Genomic DNA, 26873 nt, shown 5'->3' on the forward strand with positions numbered 1-26873 from the left:
TCAATTTTTAAAGAAATTAATAACAGACTGGATTTCTAACTAAAAAATGTTTCCTGCATTATAGGAATTTCTTAAATTTTATTAAATTAAAATATCAATTTTTAAAATGACTGGTTGAACAGACTAAAATGATACAAAGCAATAAGTTCTTTATGTAACATAATTAGTTTTAATCTTAAGCCAAGTAGCATATATGACTTGGGCTTAAAAGTGCATTTATTTTGCTAATTATGGTGACAGAATTATTCTTAAAGATTACCAAAGCAAACTAAGATTTTTTCATTTGGCAAATTCTTTCTTATTCTCCAGGGCCAGTTCAAGTGTCACTTCCCCAAGGAAGACTGGTAAATTTCAAACACATCCTCTGCTCAAAACTGTAACATCAACTTCTTTACATAACAGACTACCATACTCCTGCATAAATCGGTCACCTATTACTTCTCTTCTCTGGCCTTACCTGCTACTTCACCCCTGGCTTGCTCCAACCACTAACTTCTCCATCCTTCAGGGACATCAGAAATGCTCCTAACTTAGGGCTTTTGAGTTGGCTGTTTCTTCTGCTTAGAATGCTCCCGTTGTATATGGCTAATTCCCTGTACTTTAAAAATTTTTCTCAGATGTCTGTCACTTTCTGAATGAGGCCTAAACTGATCAGTTTATTAAAAACAGCAACCCATCCTCTATCACCCCCTGTAACTACCAATCCCCTTTATGTATTTCTACATTTGTTCTTAGTCCATCACTTATCATCTGATAACACTCATTTATTTGCTAATTATGTTCACTGCTTATTTCCTGTCACCTCTTATTAACACAGCAAATTTCATATGGGCAGGACTTTGTTGTCTGTTTTGTTCTTTAACCTAAGAGTTAACAATGGTGGCTGTACTTATTAGATGACTAATACAAATTAGAGGAATTAGATATATTATGTATTAATAAACCAATTCATTTTAGGAATAAAAAAGTGGATTTCTTTACATGACAAATTAAGAGGTACAAAATAACTCTAAAGAGTACTTCAACTGCCTTGCTAAATGCATTTAACATGGGGAAAAAACAAAAGTAAATATATTTACTCAATTTTCTGAAAATAGACTAGTAAATGTAGTAAAAATTCCAGAAAGTCTGTTACCCATTTGAAATACCAGTCCCTTAAAGTCTGAAGTAAAAAGTAAAATAGTGAAAAGTGTCATCTGTAGCAAATTTCTCACAATAGTCTTTGAAACAAAGCCCCTGTACAGAAATCTGCAGAACTAGTTACTAGGGATAAACAAAGGGCCAATGATTTCTTAAATTTCAGACACAACCACATACTTATCTAGCTTGGTGGGGTCTTACCCATTTCTTCCCCAAGTACTGGAATGATAAATCAAACCCCTCTAGTAGTCATTTCTTGGTTCATACCTTCTTAATAAGACTCGATCTATTCTCTAATTACAATAATAATAGATACTCAACTCAGAAAATGAGAACATCAATCAAAGAAGAAAAATTTGCAAATCATCTAAAGAAATCACTTAAAAATTTTCAGAAGTTTCCTCATAAATAGCATTTTAACAGCCATTCTCTATTTCTTAGTAAGAGATAGACTTTAGGCATGACAGACTTCAAATGCAACACTGTAGACTTCCTAAACTTCAATTCTTCCAGAGAAAACCAGGCAAACATAAATATCTCCCATAAAATATCCTTGGCTTTCATATTATATTGTTCTTTGACATCTAATTGTTGTAATTTTTACACGATTTGATCAATAAATATTTTGCCTTTCTGATTTTTTTCTACTGCTTTAGTACGAAGAGTCCTACTCAGTCAACAGTACAATAAATAAGCCACTGACATTTTCTTTAGTTCTTTGTGGTTAATATTTCTCGGTTAACCTTTTAATATGTATGTGCAATTTTAACATATTATTCATGAATCTCTAAAGATACTTTTCTTCCTAAATAGTCAATTACTTGTTCCAGCCTTTCCATTTACTAATCCTGTCTTTTCCTTTAAATTGTGATTCTAGGGGCCACCAGTGGAGTGGTGGGCTAAGCCTCCACCTGTGGTGCCAGCATTCCATATGGGCAATGGTTCGAGTCCTTGCTACTCCATTTCCAATCCAGCTCCCTGCTAATGTGGTTAGGAAGGAATCTGAAGAGTCCTGGAAGTAGCTCCAGTCTCCTGGTTTCAGATCAGCCCAGTTCCAACCAGTGTGGCCATTTGGGGAGTGGATGAGCAGTTGGAAGACCTTCCTCTCTGTCTCTGCCAGTGTAACTCTACCTCTCAAATAAATAAATAAAATATATTTTTTAAAATGTGATTCTATTATCTTCTATTTCTGTGCTAGGCCACTGATTTGTTTACTTATATGCCAATACCAGAATTTTAATTTTTCTAGTTAATGTTTTAATATTTATTTTGGTATTCTACTTTACAAGGTATCCACTAGAAAGTGACTTATTCTTCTTTATCAACTAATTTTTAATCATTTAAAAGTTAAAATAAGCAAAATTATTATAAATATAAATTTTATTTTATTCTCTCATAATTTCACCAGAAGGTTACTTTAATTAATTTTTCTGAAATCCATTTTTTACCCTTGTTTTGACTAATTCCAACTCTGGTTAAAGAAAAACAATTGGAAGGAAGGATCCCAGGTTTTGTGTAAATAAAATGTACAAGTAATTATATTTTATAATTAATAACAAAAGAAACTGTTCCTAAATTAAAATACAAAAGAATGAATTATGGATAATCAGGGCATTTTTTTTTATTATTATTTATTTACTTGAAAGAGTTACACACAGAGAGAAGGAGCGGTAGAGAGAGAAAGTTAGAGAGGTCTTCCATCTGATGGTTCACTCCACACTGGCCACAACAGCCAGAGCTGTGCCAATCCGAAGCCAGCAGCCTAGAGCTTCTTCCAGGTCTCCCATGCAGGTGCAGGAGTCCAAGGATTTAGGCCATCTTCCACTGCTTTCCCAGACCACAACAGAGAGCTAGATAGGAAGTGGAGCAGCCAGGACACAAACTGGCGTCCATATGGGATTCCAGCACTGCAGGCAGCGGCTTTACCCACTACACCAAAGCACCGGACCCCACAATCTGTTTTAATAAAGGCTTTCTAATACAAGACTAATTAGGGGTCAGTGTTGTGGCACAACAAGAGGGTTAAGCCACTGCCTGAAATGTTGCATTCCATATGGGTGCTGTTTCATGTCCCAGGCTATTCTACTTCCAACCCAGGTCACCGCAAAAGTTATCTGGGAAGTCAGTGGAGTACAGTCCAAGTGCTTGGGCTCCTGCACTAACATGAGATACCTTGAAGAAGCTCCTGACTCCTGGCTTAAGCAAGGCCAAGCCCCAGCCACTGCAGCCATTCCAGCAGATGGAAGATATCTCTCTCTCCCTCTCTCTCTCTCATATATATACATATATATATATGTAACTATGACTTTCAAATAATAAATTAAAAAAATAAGATCAAAGTCAGCGAGCTCAGGGGGCTTCCATGGCCTTGGCAACTCATGACTAGAGCCTGGGGAGATTGCTGATGCCTTAAACAAGTGTGGCAATCTGTTAACTCAACAACAGGAATCACTGTGCACTTACTCCCCATGTAGGATCTCTGTCCTTAATGTGTAGTTCAATGTGAATTAATGATATGACTAGTGTTCAAACAGTATTTGGCACTTTGTGTTCTGTGTGTGGGCAAACTGATGAAATCTTTACTTAATATATATTAAATTGATCTTCTGTATATAAATATAATTGAAAATGAATCTTGATGTGAATGGAATAGGAGAGGGAGCGGGAGATGGGAGGGTTGCAGGTAGGAGGGAAGTTATTGGGGGGGAGCCATTGTAACCCATAAACTGTACTTTGGAAATTTATATCTACTAAATAAAAGTTTAAAAAAATTAAAAAAAAAAAACTAAACTAATTTCTATAAAACAAGAGTTTAGAAATCTATGAACCCAAACTTCAGTGAACTGCAGAAACTGATAACCATAAGTATACGTGAAAATAAATTCCAAACTGATTTACCACTTATATGCGAATGTCGATTTAAGGCGATAATTACATTTCCCAACAAATAACGATACATTCCTCCAAGGAACAAGTTTTATGGATGTAACCATTCAAATTCATCACAAATACAAATAGTAGACTATGTATGGTTTTGGTGATTTCAAAATTTCTATCAGGTAATTGTACTGTATGGTGTGAAGTATTTAATAAGGCATAAAATGACATAAAACTTTACTCATTTTAGAGAACCACAAGTTAAAACAAATGAAAATAGAGCTATGACTGTGGATCACAAAAAAAATAGCTAATTTTAGTTCACTAACAGAGAGATTATACTAAGTTCAAGCAATAAATACCTTGAGAAAATGTTATTAAAAAAGAAGGAAAACATCATGGCTTGGAGCTACACAAAAGTTCTTACTAGACGGACTTCAATAATCTGATGACATTATATGCCAGAATTAACAACATGGCTAACTATGAAAATACAATACAATACACAATGTAGTGGTAAACGCTACAGAACCTTATTACCTGTAGCAGGTTCGGAAAATAATGGCTAACATTTACTAAGTGCTTTACTACATGCCAGACACAATTCAAAGCACTTTGCATATATTCTTTAGTTTTAAGAGTTATTTAAATATTCGAAAGAATTATAGAGAGATATCTTCCATCCAATGATTCACTCTCCAGATGGTCACAATGGTCAGGGCTGAGTGAGGTTGAAGCCAGGAGCCAGGAACTTCTTCCAGGGGTCCCATGAGGGTGGCAGGGGCCCAAACACTTGGACCATCTTCTGCAGCTCTTCCCAGGCCATTTCAGGGAGCTGGATCAGAAGCAGAGCAGCGGCGACATAAACGGGCACATATGGGATGATAGCATCACAGGTAGTGGCTTTTTACTGTTATGCCACAACACCAGCACCACTTTACATATATTCTTATTTAACATTCAACCATCCTGTGAAATGAGTACGATTATGATCCCCAGAAAAGAAAGATTTATCAGTTAGGAAACTGAAGGGCTAAACGTAACTTGTGCAGAGGTGAAGACCACGTATGACTCAGTCTAGTATCAAGTAGTATATTATTAACTACTATGTGCTGAAAATGCAGAAAAATACTACAAAAACAATGAGACTAATTTCTGAGCTGTTATGTTTTTCAACCTTTTTCCATTGAGCATATATTCAATCTAATTAATGTTTTAATTACATTGTCAATCTACCTCAAGAACCCAAAACAGAATTAGGGAAAGTACAGGGGCCAGCACTGTGGCACAGCAGTCAATACCCTGGCCTGAAGCACCGGTATCCCATAAGGGCTCCAGATCAAGACCCAGCTGCTCCACTTCCAATCCAGCTCTCTGCTATGGCCTTGGAAAGCAGTAGAGGACGGCCCAAATCCTTGGCTCTGGCACCCATGTGGAAGACCCGGAGGAAGTTCCTGGCTCCGGATCAGCCCAGCCACTGTGGCCATTTGGGGAGTGAATCATCAGGTGGAAGACCTCTCTCTCTCTCAGCCTCTCCTCACTCTGTGTAACTCTTTCAAATAAATAAATAAATCTTAAAAAAGAAAGTATAAAATATCTTGAAATACTGTTATATTCAAAGACTGATAAAAATACACTCAAGGATAAACATGTAAAATTTAACTCATTATAAAAAAACTAAAAACAATATATTAAAGTATATGAACGTGTATTATACTACCAAGAATGATTATTTCTCATCTGACAGTTGGTTGAAAACTGATTTACTGCTAAAAAAAAAAAAATTCACTGGCCAGTGTTGTGGTATAGCTAGCAACACCGCTGCCTGTGATGCTGGCTGTTCCACTTCAAATCCAGCTTCCTGGCTAATGGCCTGAGAAAAGCAGCAGAAGATGGCACAAGTGTTTGAGTCCCTACTAACCACACAGGAGACCCAGATGAAGCTCCTGCTCCTAGCTTTGCCCTGGCCCAGCATGCCACTGCGGCCATCTGTGGAGTGAACCAGCAGATGGAGGATCGCTCTCTCTCTTCAAAATAAATAAAGCTCTGATTCAAAAGTCCTAAGAATACAACAGGCCATCAAATTGCCTTCCTATTGAAGTTTTAAAGTAAAAGAAAAGCATATCAAAGATAGTTTAGTTTCCATTTTTTACTATTTAAGAGGGACCCATACGATGAGGAACATTTAAGTCACTGTAGAGCCACACTGGAAAGGACTGCAATGATAATTCTTCTGAGGTTACTATTATAGATATTTGCAGGAAATGACAATGAAATATTCATAATTAGATAATTATGGGATAACCGGGTAATTTCCCAGGATAATCTGGAAATAATTCAACACAAGTTGGTTTATTTCTATAGCATTAGCTGGTCTCTATACCATCCTGCAACAGTATACATGGGGCACATGAACAAGACCAAAAAAATCACAGTAATGGTAACTATAATGAACAATATCCCCAACTTCAGCTAAAATAAGAAGGGGCTATAACCTAAGAAGGATAACCCTGTAATCAACTTTTTGTCCACAAAAAAAAAAAAAAAAAAAAAAAAAGTGTGAGGGGCAGGAGATAAACAGGGAAAAGAGTAAAGAGAAATATCACCTGGGCAAACACAGCTTTTATCAGCATTTCTCTCCTCATTTTAGTACTGTAACTAAAATAATTACTATGAGCAGTAGTTATTCACTGAATCTTTACTTATTCAATCTTGCTGTTTAGTTATGCCTCCTGTTTGAAACCCATGTTTCTAAGCAAATACCATAAAGATGAATAATGTGTGAAAATACTCCAAAAACTGAAAGAAAAGAGAAAGTGACCAGATAATGATTCCAAGAGTTAAGCAAAAAAATTGCATGAACCAAGTATATAATAAGCATTAAAAATGGGCATATACTAAAATTAGTAAAAAATATTATTTATTTGCCCACTTCTTTTCTTTCCTGGAAACTGGCCCAAAACAATTTCAAACAGAAAACACTGTAACAGTACAAAGTTTTGTTTTAAATATTTTTAAATGCCTTTACACTTATTTTAACTCAAAATATTTTTTAAGTTAGCAGTTTCATGTCAAACATTTTAATCATTCAGTTTTGAGTCAACTAACTATGGGCTAGGGGGTATAACAGGGAAAAAGAAAAAACATGTACTTACCCCCTCATGGAGATTGCAGTCAAGCAAGGGAGAAAGACATGAAACAAGGACTTACAACAATGATAACTATTATCAATTAGAAGGTATAGGGAAATCTTGAAATATATAGCAAAGGGTTCTAAACATTTGCAGCAGAGGCAGGAGGGGATGACAGTGGTATAAATCAAGGAGTCTGGGTAGACTTCTCTGAGTAACTGACATTTAAAGCAAAATTTGAAAAATGAACAGCCAAAGAATGGTGATAAGGTAAGCATATTTCAGGATGAGAAACAGCATGTGCACTGGCCTTGGCTGAAAACAGCACAGCATTCAAGCAGTATAAAGTTAGGCATGACTAACACACAGAGCACAAAAGAGCAAATGTCAAGAGAAGAGACTGAAAAGGTGCAGAGCAGACTACAGAGTGCCTCACAAGCTATGCTGAGCATTTTGAGCTAAATTCAAGTAATAATAGGTTGAAGGTTTTGGGGAAGAAAAGAATAGAGCAGTATAGCAAGATTTGCTTTGGGATAATTTATTACAGTTTTCTCTCTTGACAATGAGAATGGTTTGGAAAAGATGTAACTAAAAGCAAAAGCTGATTTTACAAAAGAAATCAAAAGGTTCAAAAAACAAAATTTCATTTAGAAAAGATTTAATCAATTCAACACCAAGATAAGAGTTTTCTCAAGAAACCAAAATTCTCACAAATTTAAATATTTATCTGGCAATACTTAAAAGAACATACCATGTTTCATTGTTTCTAAAGTTCATATACTGAAGCATAATTCAAATGACTGCCATATCCAAAACAATAAATGGATACAACCTATACAACATTAGTGCATTAAGAACTTTAAAAAGGCGGCAAAAAGTGCTATAAAAATGTGACAAAGTTAAATGCATGAGATCTGAAGCAAAATAAACAAAGATCTCACAGAATTAATTACCATCTCTCAAAGTGTCAGTTTCTTCATTAATAAAGTTGGGTTATCTTATAGTTGTTATTTAAAGCAAATAAATATTTTCCATACTCAAAGGTATGTTATACTAACATCTACAGGAACTGTCCCTAACCAACCAAACCCCCAAGTATCATATAAGTAAATATGACTAAAAATATTTTTTCTTCTGCTTTTCAAGACTTTTGTGGAAATTTTTCCCCTGCAGCTTTTAAGGAGCTAAGCAAATTTCTGTTCCATTTACACAAATATCTACTCAGTTTGATCAGACTTTCTAGTTTCAAAATATGTATAGAAAAATGCTGAAATCCTAACTTCAAAAAGATCTTCAAAAAAATTCAAAATAAAAAGAGTTCTGGGGCTGTTGTTGTGGTATAGTGGATGAAGCCGCTGCCTGGGACACTGCCATCCCATATGGGCGCTGGTTCATGCCCTGGATGCTCCTCTTCTTATCCAGCTCCCTGCTAATGTGCCTAGGAAAGTAGTGGAAGATAGCCCAAGTACCTGAGACCCAGAAGCTCCTGGCCCTGGCTTTCCTGGCCCAGCCCTGGCCTTTATAGCAATTTGGGAAGTGAATCAGCAAATGGAAGATCTCGATCTCTCTCTCCCCCTCTTTCTAACTCTGCCTTTCTCTCTTCCTTTCTCTAACTCTGCCTTTCAAATACATAATTTTTTCTTTAAATTAAAGACTTATTTACTTATAAGTCAGAATTACCGAGAGAGAGAAATAGAGAGACATATTTGATCCATTGATTCACTACTCAAATGGCTACAATAGCCAGGGCTGGACGAGGCCAGCCAGGAACCCAGAGCTTCTTCCAGGTCTTCCATGGGTATAGGGGTCCAAGCACTTGGGCCATCTTCTGCTGCTTTCCCAGACACATCAGAATAGAGTTAGATTGGAAGTGGAGCAGCCAGAACTAGAACCAGCACCCATATGGGATGCCAGTAGATGGCCACTTAACCCATTGCACCACAACACCAGCCCCAACAAACAAATCGTAACAGCAGCAACAAAAAAAAAGTCAGAAATCTTATAAGAAAATAATATAGTTTGCTTCCTTCATACAGATATGAAAATTCAATATAAAAACCAGTAATCACTCCGGAAAAATGTAAAAGCTCCTCAAAAAGTTCATATTATGAAAATTATGAAAAAATGCCTATTATGAAAAACTATGCATGCATTTCAGAATTTGCGTCAAAATAAACATCTTTTAATGCAATTTTCCATGAACTTTTTGATGTGCACTCATATATGATGCAAATTAAAGGGAAATCACTAGTGCTTCCTAATTGCTACTGGAATTGCTTGTCTAATATATCAGCAAAAAAGGGTAGCAGAGGAGATCTTTCATCAAGTCTGTAATCTAAAATTAAACTTCTTTCTATTATTTATAAAAGAAACTAAAATAGAGCTACAGGAGCAGTGATTTTAAACGCTCTTAAGGAAACTGTCATTTTTCAAACTTTTGCCCCCCCCCTTAATCAATCGTAATAATAAAATCAAGCAAAATAAAAAATTTTCTATTTTACATATGTGTAACTTGGGCATGATGGATATTAACTTTATTCCTCTAAAAACCACAGAAAACACCATTATATTTTGGGAGTTTCTCACAGCTAACTTGCTTTTAAGAGACAAAAAGAACAGAAGGCATAGAGGGGCAGAAAGAAAAAAGTGAAAAAGTCTAATACTGTCCCAAATAGAAACAGGAAGATCATTAACGAAACAGATTTAAAAAAAAAAAAACACACACACACAAAGACCAAAATAGCTAAGTCAGAAATCATTAAACAAAAACACAAACTATAAAACTGTAAGACTAAAATTATGACTAGAAAAGCTGAAGAAAAATGAGCTCTAAAAAAAAAAAAAAGCTCCTGAGAAAACAAAAGTAGAAATAAATATATTTAAAAGATGAATATATATCTAAGTAGGGTTAAAATACAAATTCAGTTGATTGAAAAAAGGGAAAGAACAAGACTGAGTAGAGAATATTAGGAAAAAATGAACAAGGAAAAACCCACAGATTATGATCTCACATTTTACTGAATTATATATCAAATAATATTAAATTATATGGTAAATCTTACAGCTTCATAACATAAAGCAATCTTTCTAATCATTATGTAAAAAACGTATGAGGGAATAAATAGGCCGGCACCATGGCTTAACAGGCTAATCCTCTGCCTTGCGGTGCCAGCACCCCAGGTTCTAGTCCCGGTCGGGGCGCTGGATTCTATCCCGGTTGCCCCTCTTCCAGGCCAGCTCTCTGCTATGGCCCAGGAAGGCAGTGGAGGATGGCCCAAGTCCCTGGGCCCTGCACCCACATGGGAGACCAGGAGAAGCACCTGGATCCTGGCTTCGGATCAGCGTGATGTGCCGGCCGCAGTGGCCATTGGAGGGTGAACCAACGGCAAAAAGGAAGACCTTTCTCTCTGTCTCTCTCTCTCACTATCCACTCTGCCTGTCAAAAAAAAAAAAAAAAAACATATGAGGGAATGGGCACTGTGGCCCAGCAGGTTAAGCTTCCACTTAAGATGCCCTAGTCCCATACAAAGTTCCAGATACTCTTCCCATCCAGCTAGCTGCTAATGTGTCTGGGAAGCAGACGATAATGGCTCAGGTACTTGAGTTGCTGCCACCCACATTGGAACCCAGATTGGGTTCCAGGCTCCTAGTTTCCACCTGGGCCAGCCCCAGCTGTTGTGGCTATTTAGGGAGTGAACCAGTGGATGGAAGAGTGCTCTCATACACTCCCTCTCTTTTCTCTCTCTCTCTCTGCCTTTCAAGTAGATGAAAACAAACATTAAAAAAAGGAAATATATGAGAAGAATAAAAGAAAATCAAGGGTCTAGAAAATGAACTCCTGATTAAGCATTACAAAACTATCAACTGCAGAATAATTCAAACTTGGAAATGTGATAAAATGAGGGTACTTTCAAAAAGTTTATGAAAAATGGAATTAAGAGATGTCTATTTTAGTGCAAAAAATTTTGAAATCCAAGTATGAGTGGTCTTCAAAAAGCTCATGGAGGATGTATATTATGATAAAAATATGCCTGAATATCAAACATTTTCTGTACCAAAATAAAATCTCTTAACTCTATTTTCCTAAGAACTTTTTGAAGTACTCTTATATAACACTGGAAGTGAGAAGAGTGTTTTCTTCAAAGATCTGCATGTAGTTGTTTTTTTTTTTTTTAATTTTTTTTTTTTTTTTTTTGGCCAGGCAGTTAGTGAGAGAGAGAGTTATAGACAGTGAGAGAGAGACAGAGAGAAAGGTCTTCCTTCCGTTGGTTCACTCCCCTAGTGGCCGCTACGGCCGGCGCTGTGCCAAGCCAAAGCCAAGGAGCCAGGTGCTTCCTCCTGGTCTCCCATGTGGGTGTAGGAACCCAAGCACTTGGGCCATCCTCCACTGCACTCCCGGGCCACAGCAGAGAGCTGGCCTGGAAGAGGAGCAACCGGGACTAGTACCCGGTGCCCCAACCGGGATTAGAACCCAGGGTGCCAGCGCCGCATGCAGAGGACTAGCCAAGTGAGCCACGGCACCGGCCTGCATGTAGTTTTAATAACTCCTTGCTGCCTCTGTTCAAATTAGTTTTATCAAAGAATCACAAACATAGACAAGATCTAAGATTCCTTGTAACATTCAGGCTCCTTAGCATTAATTGGATGTTTCTGTAATAAAGCTATTTCTCAAGGCAAAGTTTCATTTTTAAGAACTAGATTCCTCAAAACTATTCACCCTCACCCACTCAGACAACAGAACTTAACAGTAACGATTCTGAAAATCAACACGTAAAACACAAAGGTAGGGAAGTACTTAGTCAAGACACCAAAAGATGAAAAATGAAAGACCTAGAGATAAAAAGTTTACTTTGTTAAAATGGCAAATGTAAGAAAAATGCAAACAAAGTGATCAGCTTTTGAGTGCTTTAATTTACTCTATTACAGTCTTTTTCACAAGATAAACATGCATATAACTTATCTCCAAATATAAATTTAAAAGCTGCAAGATATGTCTCTTCTAATCTCCCCCTGCTGATGCCCACTTATTATTGATGTACAATTGTGTATCATAGAAAATAAACTATACCTGAATAATGAGGTAAAGGAAAGGACACCAGAAATTCCTTAGTGCTTCTACAGGCAATGGTGCCTATACCTACACATTCACATTTCTCTCCTAAACAATAAATGAATTACAATAGATTGATTAGAAGTAATAACAACAGGTAACAGATTGGTGAGGTCTTTTGTTTTTTGCTTCTGTAAACTGTATTAAAGGAGGATCTAGAGCTCTGCAAAGCAGCCGACCACTTTGGTCTCCTCCCATAAGTCAAAGTCTACTTCAATTTTCATAATATACATCAATGACTAGGAGGTACAAAGTAGTTGGAATTTATAAGCAGATAAAATGAAATAAGAAAACACAGACATAGCCTCAAGTGGTTCTTAAATTGTATAGGGATGGGATTTAATATTCTAAGTGTAATGAACTGATAAATTAGCTCACTCACAATCCTTAATTTCTTAAAAATCATTTTTTGGGTTTTTTTCCCCTTCTTATATCAAAGCTATGCTTGGACTAAATCTCTTGTCTTCTTCCTACCAATTATTTCGTTTCTTTTATCTTTTACCCAACTCTTAACTTTTCTTGTACCAGTGCATCACAACAACAATTCCCAATAAAGTCTTTTTATTTAATATGTACTAAAGAGACGGGCTTATCGAGTAACATAATTTTTGCCTTCCAGTACCTAAGGGTAGAGAACCCAAAGGTAAACACATAACCATAACCATGTAATAAAAGCTACAGTAGGGCCAGCGTTATGTCATACTAGGCCAAGCGTCCACCTAGGGCGCCAGCATCCCACACTGGCGCCTACTCCTGTCCCAGCTGCTCCTATTCTGATCCAGCTCTCTGCTTATGGTCTGGGAAAGCAAGAGAGGATGGCCCAAGTGCTTGAGAGATCCACAAGAAGCTCCTGGCTCCAGGCTTCTTCGGATCAGTCCAGCTGCAGCTGTTGCAGCCACTTGAGGAGTGGAGACCTTTCCTCTCTGTTTCTCCCTCTGTTTGTCGTTCTACCTCTCAAATTAAAAAAAAAAAAATGCTAAAACAGAGATAAATACACTGAATTCTGCCCAGTCCAGAGAGAAATAAAACATGTTCAGAGACAAAGGGATGAAAAAACAAAGAAGAGGGTCAATTTTAAGAACTGCCAAAGAATTGTACAAAGCTAAAGCACAGGTACAGATTAGGGAAGGATACTGTGGACACTACTGGAAATCAATGGGGGTAAAGAGGAAGCATGACATGATTGATCCTATTTGTATTCAAAAAGCTTACAGCAGTATTAATTTTGCCCTGGGGATACTACCAATGTGTAAAGACCTTTTTTATTAACATATAATACTTGTATATTTTTATAGAGTACAGTGTAATATTTTTACACATGTATACAGAATTTACTGACCAAATTAGAATTTCCAGTTATTTATTTGTTTAGAGCCTTTGAGCTCCTCTTTTGCTATTTCTTCATAAAACACGTTACAGAGAGGAGCAGAGACAGAGAAAGAAAAAGTTTTTTAATCCACTGGCTCGCTCCTCAAATGGCCCCCAACAGCTGGAGCTGGGCCAGGCCAAAGCCTAGAGCCCAAAGCTTTTTCTGGGTCTCCCACACGGGTACAGGGACCCAAGCAGTTAAGCATCTTCCGCTGCTTTCCCAGGTGCATTAGCAAGGAGCTGGATGAGAAGTGGAGCAGCCAAATCTCAAACTGGCATCCATATGAGAAGCTGTCGTTGCTTAACCTGCTACGCCACAATGTCAGCCCCTGGAGACTTTTTATTGTCACCAGAAGTTGAGGGAGTATTACCAGCAATCAGCAGGTAAAAACAAAGGATGAACATCCTACAATGCATGAGACAGCTGCCTACAAAAAGATCTACCTGGTTCAAAATATGAACAATGCCAAGCTTAAGAAACTCTGGTTAGAGTTAAATCCTAAGGTATAAAAAAAAGACTAGGGGTAGGGTTCAGGACAATACATAAATTCTAGGACAGCAGAGGCCATGTTCTTGTTTACCTGGAGAATCCAGAACGTAGTCAGTGCCAGACAAATGTAAGGACTCAATATTTATTGGTGAGTGAAGGAATGAAGTAGTTCCAGCAAGAAGTGTATCAAGGCTTGAAATGTAGCTATGGCGATAGTAGGTAGAACAGATTCAAGAGAGTGTAACAAAATATACAAATCTTATTTACTAAACAGACATAAGAAATGAACATTAAATCTAAAATCACTTCCAGGCTTGTGCCTTGGAATAATAAGTTTCAGAGAGTCAAACGTCCTATTTCAGACATTTTTAAGTTTGGGAAAAAATGGGAGATATTCAAATAGAGAGGTCTAATAGTTTACCTGCGAAAATCCAATCTTGCCACTACTCTATCTTAAATAATTCTGCAAAAAGTTCAATCAAAAATGAAAAAAACCCTAACAGTTGCAGTACAGTATCCAGGATTGGATCCTGGAAAAATATAATTAGTGAAAAAATTTGGCGAGATATGAAAAAGGTCTGTTTAGTTCATAGTAATACATATATTGGTTGCACAGTTTTGAAAAACGTAGTAGGTGATGGAAAATTATAACATTCGAGATAAGCTTCATGAAGGGTATACAAGAGTTCTTTGAACTACCTGTGTAACTTTCAATAAATAATTTCTTATTCCAAAATTAAAAGTTTACTTAAAAAAGAACACTATACCAAATAAAATTTCCATATTTGGGATCGAATTCAGCATTTTGGAGTGTGCATTGTGGCACAGGAGGTTAAGCCACCACTTGGGAGGCCCACATCCCAAATCAAAGTTCTGATTGAGTCCTGGGCTCTGCTTCAGATTCGGCTTCTTGCTACCTCATCTTGGGACACAACAGGTGATGGCTTAAGCACTTGGTACTCTACCACTCATATGGGAAACCCAGATGGAATTTCAGGATTCTGGCTCTTCCCTAACCAAACCCTAGCTATCACAGACATTTACGGAGTGAACCAGCAGATGGAAGATAAACTGATCCCTGTCTGTCTGCCTTCTCTCTCTGTCACTCTATCTTTAAGTAGATTAATATAAATAACTTTTTTAAAAATTTAAATCTGTACTTTAAGGAAGGCTAATATGTTCAGAGTTTTTTCTTACTTCTATTGATACTTGGTAATACACTGAGCAATGACAGAACAAAGAAAACTTTTTAAAGGAAGCCAGGCAGAAAATGGCAAAAGCAATCAACAAAAGCACAAACGTTCAGATTTATTAAAAATGTTCATCTGGGGGCCAGCGTTGTGCCATAGGGGGTAAGGCTGCCACCTGCAGGGCTGGCATCCCATATGGGAGCCGGTTCAAATCCCAGCTGCTCCACTTCCCATCCAGCTCTCTGCTATGGCCTGGGAAAATAGTAGAAGATGGCTCAAGTCCTTGGGCCCCTGCACCCATGTGGGAGACTCGGAGGAAGCTCCTGGCTCTTGGCTTCAGATCGGCCCAGCTCCAACCACTGCAGCCAACTGGGGAATGAATCAGCAGATGGAAGACCTCTCTCTCTTTCTCCCTCTTTCCCTGTCCTTCTCTCCCCATATATCTCTTCAAGTACATAAGTAAATCTTTTTTTTTTTTTGACAGGCAGAGTGGATAGTGAGAGAGAGAGACAGAGAGAAAGGTCTTCCTTTTTGCCGTTGGTTCACCCTCCAATGGCCGCTGCGGCCGGCTCATCGTGCTGATCCGAAGCCAGGATCCAGGTGCTTCTCCTGGTCTCCCAAGCGGGTACAGGGCCCAAGCACCTGGGCCATCCTCCACTGCCTTCCTGGGCCATAGCAGAGAGCTGGCCTGGAAGAGGGGCAACCGGACAAAATACGGCGCCCCAACCGGGACTAGAACCCGGTGTGCCGGCGCCGCAAGGCGGAGGATTAGCCTGTTAAGCCACGGCACCGGCCTACATAAATAAATCTTTAAAAAAAAATTTTCTTCTGATCTATTCTTGACCACAGCTTGAAATTATACATTGTATCACTATGCAAAAAAACTATTCTGCCCAAAAAACCTGATTAATTTTTTCTTCCCATCATCATCAACTTCACAACTTTTTGGCAACGTCAAGACAAACTATTGTACACCATGGTGAACTCAAAAAGACATGACACTAAACTATAACAATGTAAGTAGAATTTGAGCAGTCCGATTTCTCTTTACTGATTACAAAAACTGTATGTAAATACAACTTTTTAAAAAGTAAGCAAAATTGGAAATCTAGTACAGATAAATAAGAAATCTTAGTGTAGAGAACTAAGATTTTCATGAAAATGTGAAAAGAAAAAGGCTTATCTTAATGTCTAACAATGAATGTTTAGCACCTAATTCTGTTACCTGAATAAGACACATTTCTATAACATGATACAAAACCCAATGTATTTTTGTCACATATGGTACTCCCTATACCCATGTCAGTAGTTATTTCCTGATCTGACCTAAAATATTTTAGCTGATTCTGGAAGTTGTAGCATCTTTTTGCAAAAATAATAAAAACAATAATAGTAACTAACACCTATTTTCTGGAGTAGCCAAGTGTTATTATTATTGTTAGCTTTCTGGGATTAAAGCATGGCATAATAGAGTCAAACTGTCTGGAATCCTGGTTTTACATCCCACTATATGTGGAATGTGTGGCCTTGGTTACCAAACCTTTCTATGCTTCAGTTTCCTTCTCCATAAAATAAAAATCATTCTTCTACTAAACTATTTAAGATTTTAAAAGAAAATGTTAATGGAAAATGTTCAGAAAAGTGCCTGGCACATAGTAATTACTCACAAAGAAAACATTAAGAGGAAAGTTATTTACCATCAATCACTCTTACACTTTCATTGCCTACCACTGGGCTACCTGACAAATGTGTTGAAAGAACATGCATATCATATTAATGTTATTATATGGATGTGCAATTTTTCAAAGAGAGTATAAACTCTTGCCTACAGGGGAAAGATCCCATATTTTACCATCCCTTTCTTTCAGGAAAACGATTCTACCCCTTAGTATAATTTTTTAAGTGCAAACATACCCTACTCCCTCAAATCCTTTGTTGTTTTAATGATTATTCATCATAGTAAAACTATGTATCGAAATTATTGCTTAACATGGACAATCCCGTTTATAAACAAACATGACTATCCATGATTACCTACCATGCAAATATCACATATGACACCTTTGGAAAATAGGTCAGAAAAAATTATCCAGAATGTATCAGAGACAGCAAGATATAAAACAGAGTAGAGGATAGGATAACAGAGTATAAAATGAAAAAGTCTTCCATTTGTTTAACAGAGTCCTAGAGAAGGAGAGAGAGAATGAAGTGAACAGGTTATTGCAAGAGATAATGGCTGAGAATTCTTCAATGCCAATAAAAGACATTACAGATTCAAGAAGCCTAAAGCAACTCAAACCAAGATAAACAAAAAGAAACTAACAGCAAGATGTATCACAGGCAAACCTCAGAAAACCAAAGCAAAAGAAAAAAATCTTAAACGTAACCATAAAAAAAGATCACCTTCAAAGTAGCAAGTTAGATAATAGATTTAAACCCAAATATATCAACACTTAAATACAAAGAACTAAATGCTCCAGGTAAAACAAAATGATCTTTTTTTTTTTTTTTTTTTTGACAGGCAGAGTGAACAGTGAGAGAGAGAGAGACAGAGAGAGAGAGAGAAAGGTCTTCCTTTGCCGTTGGTTCACCCTCCAATGGCCGCCGCGGTTGGCGCGCTGCGGCCGGTGCACCGCGCTGATCCGAAGGCAGAAGCCAGGTGCTTCTCCTGGTCTCCCATGGAGTGCAGGACCCAAGCACTTGGGCCATCCTCCACTGCACTCCTGGGCCACAGCAGAGAGCTGGCCTGGAAGAGGGGCAACCAGGACAGAATCCAGCGCCCCGACCGGGACTAGAACCCGGTGTGCCAGTGCCGCAAGGCGGAGGATTAGCCTATTGAGCCGCGGCGCCGGCTCAAAATGATATTTATATTGGGTTTTTAAAGTCATTTCTATGTTTTTTTTTTTTTAACAGTTAGGAAAAATAAAAAGATGCCAAAAGCTTGAAAGTAAAATGGAAAAAAATACATAAGTAAACATCAAATACAAGCTGTATAAAACTATAATAATGACTATCAGGATAGTACGTATTGAGAAAAGGAAGGAGGAAAATTTGGGTAAATGGAAAAGAAAGATAACATTCCCAGATAGGCAGCAGACTAGGGGTGGGAGATGAGGCCATAATTCAAATATGAGAGTCTCTGAAAGTCAGGAGTTGACTTAATGGTAGAGAAGCACAATACCACTGAAATATCATCATCAACCTCTTTATATTATCTTGTACAGAAAAATGATATAGCAGAATTAGAACTGAGTAGGATTAATATTATAGTGTTACATAATATACCAGAAGGGAGTGGCAAAAAACACCAAAAATAAGACTATTTTGGAGAATGATGTATTAATCCAGGTAAGATAAGAGTTTGGTAGAAGTAGAGATCAAACACATGTGTCTAGGAAGCATTTCAAGAAGAAGATATTTCTGCATTAGTTTTCCTTCTTTGAGACTTTAAAAACAAAAACTGCACACCGCCTCTAAAAGACAATCCAGTGATTTTTGTTTTCTACCAGTTTAACTATTCTGAATTATGATACCAATGCTCACTCACTAAATCTAACAATATACATTTTGGCAAGGAATTTTTTTCAAAAATACTAATGAGCTAATTAGCCTATATAACACATTATAATACACAATTACATGATTATGACAAGATTAGAAAAATCTGATAGCATTAATGATGACTTTAAATGCTGACATATATAACATGAAGTACTATGATAACACACAATACAAAGAAAATCTTTTTAATTTACAAATATTCTTCATGAAGAGGCTACCAACTCAAACAACTCACCAATGCTGGGTGGACTACCATAGTTAATTGGTGACTCAGGTGGTCTTCCACAATGCAATGCAGCCAGAGCAGATCCTTTCCACACAACATGCTTGCAGCCTATTAAACACATATATTGTTACGCATATAAAGATAGGATACATCAACAAAAAAAGTGAGAAAAAGGATCTATAAATCCTACTGGAAAACTTTCATACTTTTATTTGTGCGTAGCAAGGACTGTCTTCCAGCTCCTAATAAAGTCTGTACTCCAGGAACACTTTGAGGAATTTCTTGTTCAAGAAGAGGTCCCAGTCGATGACATATTTGTAGCAAGTGATCAGGAGCTAAATGTCTGTAATATTTCACCTATTATGTAAAAAACAAAATATTTGCTATACAAAGTAATGTAGTTATATTAAATATTATGTAATCTGCTCTGGCTAGTTAACATTTTGTTTTACTTAGGTGGAAAAGATTCATTTATTTTGTGAAAGCATCTCATGCACAGAATAAAACTGCTACCCCAACAGTCATTTAATTCACTGATAAACAAAAAATGATAAAAATTAATGAATGCTAAATGTAGCAACCAAAAAATAACAGATGCTGGTCAATACAAATACCAAGAATTGAAAACACATGTACAATGACTAAAATAGTGTATTTCCATTTATCATTGGAATTTTCAAAGATTTCAACCAAAAATGAAAAATCCAACTATAAAATATAAAAATGAGCCTTTGATATTACAAAGAAAATCTCCAGAATAATTGGTAAAGAGGACAGTTTATATTCTCATAACAAAATGTAACTACACTTAAATTAACATCTATGCTGAATTTTATAAATGTATCAAAAGCCATACAGAAGGCAAGATTACAACTGGTGTCTTAAAGAACTTTCAATTATACCTACTATAAAAAGTTTGAGCACTTCAAAATACTGCTTAATTTATGCCAGCATTTGAATCCATGATATAAAATTCTAAGTCTTTTAGTAAATAAACAGTATGCATGTAATAATCTAAGAGTTAAATTAGAAAAAATATACCATTTTATAACTTTATATTTAGAAACCAAGTAAAAAATTTCCCACTTTTGGCATCTAAATACTGCAGCTGCTCTCAAAGTATGAGGAATCTTTAAAAAAAGTGCATGGAAAATGCATATGATGAAAAACTATGCAAGAATTTCTAAATTTTTCTGCATCAAAATACACTTGTATTTTAATTCCATTTTCCATGAACTTTATAGGACCACAGATGTATATGTAAGAATATATATTGGGGCCGGCTCTATGGTGTAGCAGGTAAAGCAACCGCCAACCGCCTGCAGTGCCAGCATCCATGAATGCCAGTTCGAGAGCCAGTTGCTCCACTTCCAATTCAGCTCTCTGCTGCAGCCCAGGACAGCAGTGGAAGATGGTCCAAGTCCTTGGGCCCCTGCACCTGTGTGGGAGACCCTGGCTCCTGGCTTTGGATTGGCACAGCTGCGGCCATGTGGCCAGCTAGGGAGTGAACCAGCAGATGGAAGACCTCTCTCTCTAGCTCACTGCCTCTGCCTCTCTGTAACTCTGCCTTTCAAATAAATAAATCTCTCTTTTTTTTTTTTTTTTATAAAAAAAGAATAGCTTTCAGCAAGCTGGACATTAGAAATTCACTCTCCTCACAAATATGTTAGATTTTGGGAAATAATTGTTAATAAATTTTATCCAGATTAGTAGGAAATTAGTTTATTATTTAATAGATTTCTAACAATTTAAATATTAAATTATAACCTACTTAACCAAAATACTTAGTAGTGTATTCTTAGATCAAGTTTGAAATTTGCTACTTATCTAAGTAATGACAATTTTAATATGAACTTCTTATGATGAGACTGACTTAGCAGGTGAGGAGTTAAAATATTTCATTTTGCAGTATCTATTAGATGCAAACTGAGAAGACCATGATTCTTTTTTTTAAAGTTAGTTAATACTCAACCATCTAAGAGGAATCTGCCTTAACCTTTACCATAATACACTTCTGTTGTTAAGAAAACATGGGGCCAGAGAGTCAACTCTAATAAAGTTTACAGCAAAATGACATACAGTAGGTACCAATTCGTTTTTTAAAAGAATTTCCAAATTTATTTATTTATTTATTTGAAATGCAACAAGAAAGATCTTCTACCTAATGTTTGGTTTACTCCCCAAATGCCCACAAAGCCAGGGCTGGTCCAGGCCAAAGCCTGGAGCACAGAACACCAACTGCTTCTATGTGTACTTGGGTCATCATCCTTTGCTTTCCCAGGCACGTTAGTGGGAAGCTGAACAGGAAGCATAGTAGTCAGAACTGGAATTGTCATTCCTATAAGGGATGCAGGCATCCCAAGCAGGGGCTTAATCTGCTACACCACAACGCCTGCCTCAGTCAGTAAGTCTTGGCAGAATCAATACTTCTGGAAAAAAACATTATTGAAAAGTATGTATTACACAAATCATATATACCATTCCTCTGATTTGTATATTCAAATAGCACACTGACATTATATTATCAAAGAAATCCCAAGACAAATATATTTAACTATGTTTAACCTATGTTTCAAACTTACTTAGCAACAGAATCACCTTTCCTTATTTATAACTATCATATTCACTCAGAACTTACTAGGACACAACGGTATGATTGGATAAACAGACAGAAAAAGGACTTAAAATACACTAAAACACGATTTTCTGAAATTTTATTTATACTGTTCTTTAATATTCCCCAGTAAGTTCTGACATTCTGTTATAGTCACATGACTATAGTTAATAGTATTATGGCTAATTTGCCAAAATAGTTAAGAGATTTTGAATGTTCTCACCACAAAGAAATGATAAATGATATCTATATGAAATGATGGATAAATATCTGTATACAGGTACTAAAACTGGACTCCATAAATATGTACAGTTACTGTGTCAATTAAAAATAAAATTAAAAACAATTATAAATGGAAATGAAAATTTTTAAAGACAAGCTCTGGAATGAGGTCTGTTTCAGTTCTAAACTTGGATATGATTATGACTTCTTAAATTGCTCAAAAGTCCTTTAAAAAATTTTACATCAACAAGATGAGGTTCATGTAGTTATCAAATGCACTTTTTGTGACGATCCTGTTCTAGCAAAACAAGGATGGTGAATCTAAAAATTCTTACTGTAGAATTCCATCCTTTAATAAAGTTTTATGAATCCACTTTGACTAAATCATTCTTTAATGATACAGATAGAACAATTCAGTTTTTCAAAGTCAAATTTAATTTTAAAGTTAGGAGAAACACTTTCAATCCTAAAATCCTCATGCTTTCTATGGCTCCACTGACAATCTTCTCTATCTTCACACCTCCATACGTCATTCTCCTTCATATCTTAGTCTATGCTTCACTGCCTTCCATGACTTATTTACACCACCTTTGCCCCCTTTTTTGGGACATTCTATCTCTGTGCTTTGGCAGCACACTGCCCTGCTCAAATGTTCCTAACATTTTCCAGTACTTATCATACACAGCATATTGTTCTTAATATATTTTGAAACGCAGACTTCAGTGGGAATCTAACAATAGCTCTGTTCTTCTTCCCCAAAGAAATATACACTCAGGCCCAACCACCATATGCCTCACATAGGGGTTTCATAAGACCTCCACACCATACTAAAATTGCCAGTGGCCTTGTCTATATCCTACATAAGATGACAAGGGATTAAACTTTGTGTATCTACCTAGTACCTAATGTGATATTTATAGTTAAGTACTCAATTGTAAACACATAACTTCTCTACTCCCCAAAAAACCAAATATCTGTCAGCACCTACCTTTAAGGTAGTAAAAAAATTTCTACTTTATATGGCACAATTCATTACTCTGTTTTAAAACTTTTTGAAGCCACGAATTATGTTTTCAAGCAAAATAAAAACACAAACACAATGAAAGTATTCTTAAGTGACTTCAGGAAGCACATATCTCAAAGCCAGACCCTCCACTTGCTTCCTCTTAGCAGTCCCTGAGGTAACACACTGCAGAAGGGTCTCTGAAAATAGTAGTAAAAATAAAAAATAGGCTAACAATGCTCTAGTACCCAGAAGATAAACTCTTGAGTCTTCTTCCCAACCCTCATTTTCTCAGCAGATGACCTGGCCTGCTTTATAGGATGGGGAGGGGAAGGAAGTATAGCTATTTTCTCCTGCCAAACTCTGTAAACTCACCTATACTTGAACATATTCTGTCGCTTATTAATGTAACTGCCCTTCTTAACATCCAGGATCCAATCATTCTACCTTTGCCTTGAATCCTAACTTCTCCAAATTCAAAGAAATTCTACACTATAAATTAGTTCTCCACACTTCCTTATGTTCACTAACTCCTTCCTATTTATATCTAAATTTAAACAAGCTCACTCTGCTTCCACATCAAGAACAAAACTCCTACCTAACCTTTATAGTCATCTCTTCTATCCTCAAGGACACTACCTACCCTTCTTTTTTCTTCTTCAGAAACTTGTTTTTTCAATTGTCCATAGTCAGTACCATTTCCTCTCCTCAATTTACTCCAAATAAGCTTCCACCCTCATGACATCACACACACACACACACACACACACAATAGCTCCCAAAAGTTTACCTTAATTGCTAGTAAACACAATAAACATTTTAAAAATTAACTCATTTAATATCTCAATAATCATTAACCCTGTTGAACATTTCCTCCACTGTAAATCCTTTCTTAACCTCTGCAATACTGTCTTTCCTCCTACCTCTAGCCATTCCTTCTAATTTTTCGTAGGTTTACCGTCTTCCACGTGGCCATTCAATGTTGAAAACCCTTAAGGTCTTTGCTCACAGAACCTAGTTCGAGACCCTGCTTTCCTCTCACTATATACTCTCTCCTTGATAATTTTTTTTAAGATTTACATATTTTTTGCAAGGCAGACCAGAGAGAAGGAGCAACAAAGAAAGAAAATCTTCTATCTGCTAATTCACCCCCCACCACCACCACAAATGGCCACACAGTCTGGTCTGGCCCAGACAGGACAAAGCCAGGAGCCAGGAACTCTATGCTGGTTTCCCACATGGGTGACACTGGCCCAAGTACTTGGGGGTCATTTTTTACTGCCTTCCTTGGAGCACTAATAGAAAGCTGGATCAGAAGCCGAACAGCCAGGACGCAAACCAACACTCCCAAGATGGGATGCCAGGATTGCAAGCAGTGGCTTAATCCACTACAACATAACGCTACTGACTTCCTTAGATAATTCTTAACCAATGATTCCCAAATTTATATCTACAACTTAGACTTGTATATAAAATTTCTTAAGACATCTGGAGTCCCCAAACCTCCTAAACTCAACATATACAAAACTAAACTAAGTGATTCTCTAATTAACACCCTCCCTACAAAAATGTTTCTTACCAAATGGTCAATTTCAATACCAAAAGCCAGAAACTAAGGAGTCACACTGCCCATTCCTCTCTTCTATCCTATCCCCAATACCCAATCAGTCACCAACTATAACTGATTTCTCTTTCTTACCCTTAAATCTATCTACCACTTTCTCCATGACAGCCTAAGGAGAAATTATCTTTGCAATAAACTATCTTTCCCATATCCATTCATTCCTTCCATCTCACTCAAATTCTGCAACCTGCAATCCGAATGCTCTTTTCAAAACATTTATCTGATCCAAGCCACTTCTACTTAAAAAAATTCAGAGACATTCTTTACCTTTAGGATAAGGATCCTTCTGTGAGCTCAGAAATGGCATGCATGGTCACTTCCTGTTTTTTTTTTTTTTTTTTAATTTGAAAAAGTTACAAAGGAAGAGGCAGAGAAAGATCGATCTTCCATCTGCTGATTCACTCTCCAAATGGCCCAATGGTTAGAGTGCGGCCGATCCGGAGCCAGGAGCTTCTTCTGGGTCTCCCACAGGGATGCAGGGGGCCAAGGACTTGGGCCATCTTCTACTAGGTTCCCTGGTCACAGCAGAGACCTGGATCAGAAATGGAGCAGTAGGGACACAAGTCGGCCCCCATATGAGATGCAGGCACTGCAGTCAGGGGCTTTAATCCACTTAGCCACAGCGCTGGCCCCCCTTTCTATTTTTTTAAACATTATTTACCTATTTGAAAGGCAGAGTTACAGAGAGGGAGAGACAGAGAGAGATCATCTTATCGCTGGTTCAAGCCCCAGATGGCTGCAATGGCTGGGGCTTGCCAGGAGTCAGAAACTTCTTCCAGATCTCCCATGCAGGTGCAAGCCCACAAGCACTTGGGTCATACTCTGCTGCTCTCCCAAAAGCAATAGCAGGGAAGTGGAACCCAAGTAGAGCAGTCTGGACACAAACCAGCACCCACATGGGAATGCCAGTGTCACAGGCAGCAGCTTAACTCACTACACTACAACGCCTGCTCCATTTCCTATTTTTCTAGCTTAAACTGGCACATTCCTAGGCCCCACTCCCTTTCAGTGTCCATATTTTAGGCACACTGACCATATTTTCCTATATTTCTCCATCAGGCTTTTTTTTTTTTCACCTTGCATTTCCCCCCACACTCCTCTCGCCCAGTTTTGTATGTGCATCAGGTTTTTCATCCAATTTAACTCCTCTGTTTTCCTTAACTCAGTCTGTTTTAATGGCTGCATACTCTTTGACTTTTCCTTTTGCAATTCATGTGTCAGTTTACATTTAAAAGTCTAAGGATTCAATGCCTCTATTTCATTACAAACTACCAGAGAACTGCTCTCAAATGCATCTCATGCACAGAGAGTAAACAGTTTTTTTAAAGGAAAACAGTATTTTTTCAACTCCCTTTTTCAAAACATTCTTCTCCATATATTAATCATATTCACATTCTTCTTAAGTACTAACCCATTTTCACTATGCTCAATATTTAAAATTTAAGACAAAAACATTTGAAAAACTAAAATAGCTCAATTATGGCTATTCATAGGAGTATAATTTTCAAACTTTCAGGTTAGAATGTATTCCATATTTTTAATAGTGAGAGAGAGAGAGACAGAGAGAAAGGTTTTCCTTTTGCTGTTGGTTCACCCTCCAATGGCCACTGCGGCCAGGTACTTCTCCTGGTCTCCCATGGGGTGCAGTGCCCAGGGACTTGGGCCATCCTCCACTGCCTTCCTGGGCCATAGCAGAGCTGGCCTGGAAGAGGGGCAACCAGGATAGAATCCGGTGCCCCAACAGGGACTAGAACCCGGTGTGCCGGTGCCGCAAGGCGGAGGATTAGCCTGTTGAGCCACGGCGCCGGCCAACTTACGCTTTTTATTTTAACTTTTATTAGTAGCAAGTATTTAAAAGGAACATTTTAACTGGTATCAAAATAAAATCTCTTATCCATGTCTACATTTAGAGTCTCAGTAATTTGTTCCCCACTATTACCTGGGAGGAAATACCACCCTCAACATCTCCAATTTTTTAAATGTTCAGTACTTTTCATGATCATGGCTGCTTTCAAATTCCCAAGTTATTCAACATATAAAAGGTATGACCAACCTATAAAGTTGATCATACTTGTCTCACAAATTATCTATTTTCTTATTAATCTTTTCAAAGGGAGATTAGATCAACATATTCATTCCAAATACCTGATATATCAGTGGACACCTGAAAATGCCATAAATCTGGTACCAGTATGATCTATTTTCACTAAGCTATTCACTTCATTCTTACGTCTGGAATATCTGATTCATTCTAAAAAGTCAGGTTTTGAGATAGTCTCACACATGTTTTCTCACAATTTTGTCAGATCTAAAAGGT

The 26873-nt window shown here is 37.2% G+C and overlaps 1 protein-coding gene across 3 annotated transcripts in view; it reads right to left on the reverse strand.

Annotated features, from left to right (window-relative positions):
* PHIP (pleckstrin homology domain interacting protein) overlaps positions 1 to 26873 on the reverse strand; it is a 155940-nt gene that overhangs the window by 119235 nt on the left and 9832 nt on the right. For all 3 annotated transcript variants that reach the window (XM_062186399.1, XM_062186398.1, XM_062186401.1), the window contains exons 5-6: positions 19300 to 19450; positions 19103 to 19201 (exon numbers count right to left, since the gene is read on the reverse strand). In XM_062186399.1, coding sequence (XP_062042383.1) covers positions 19103 to 19201; positions 19300 to 19450 — 250 coding nt within the window. The remainder of the gene's footprint in view (positions 1 to 19102; positions 19202 to 19299; positions 19451 to 26873) is intronic.

This window comes from Lepus europaeus, chromosome 3 (genome assembly GCF_033115175.1).
Source record: "Lepus europaeus isolate LE1 chromosome 3, mLepTim1.pri, whole genome shotgun sequence".
Lineage (NCBI taxonomy): Eukaryota > Metazoa > Chordata > Mammalia > Lagomorpha > Leporidae > Lepus > Lepus europaeus.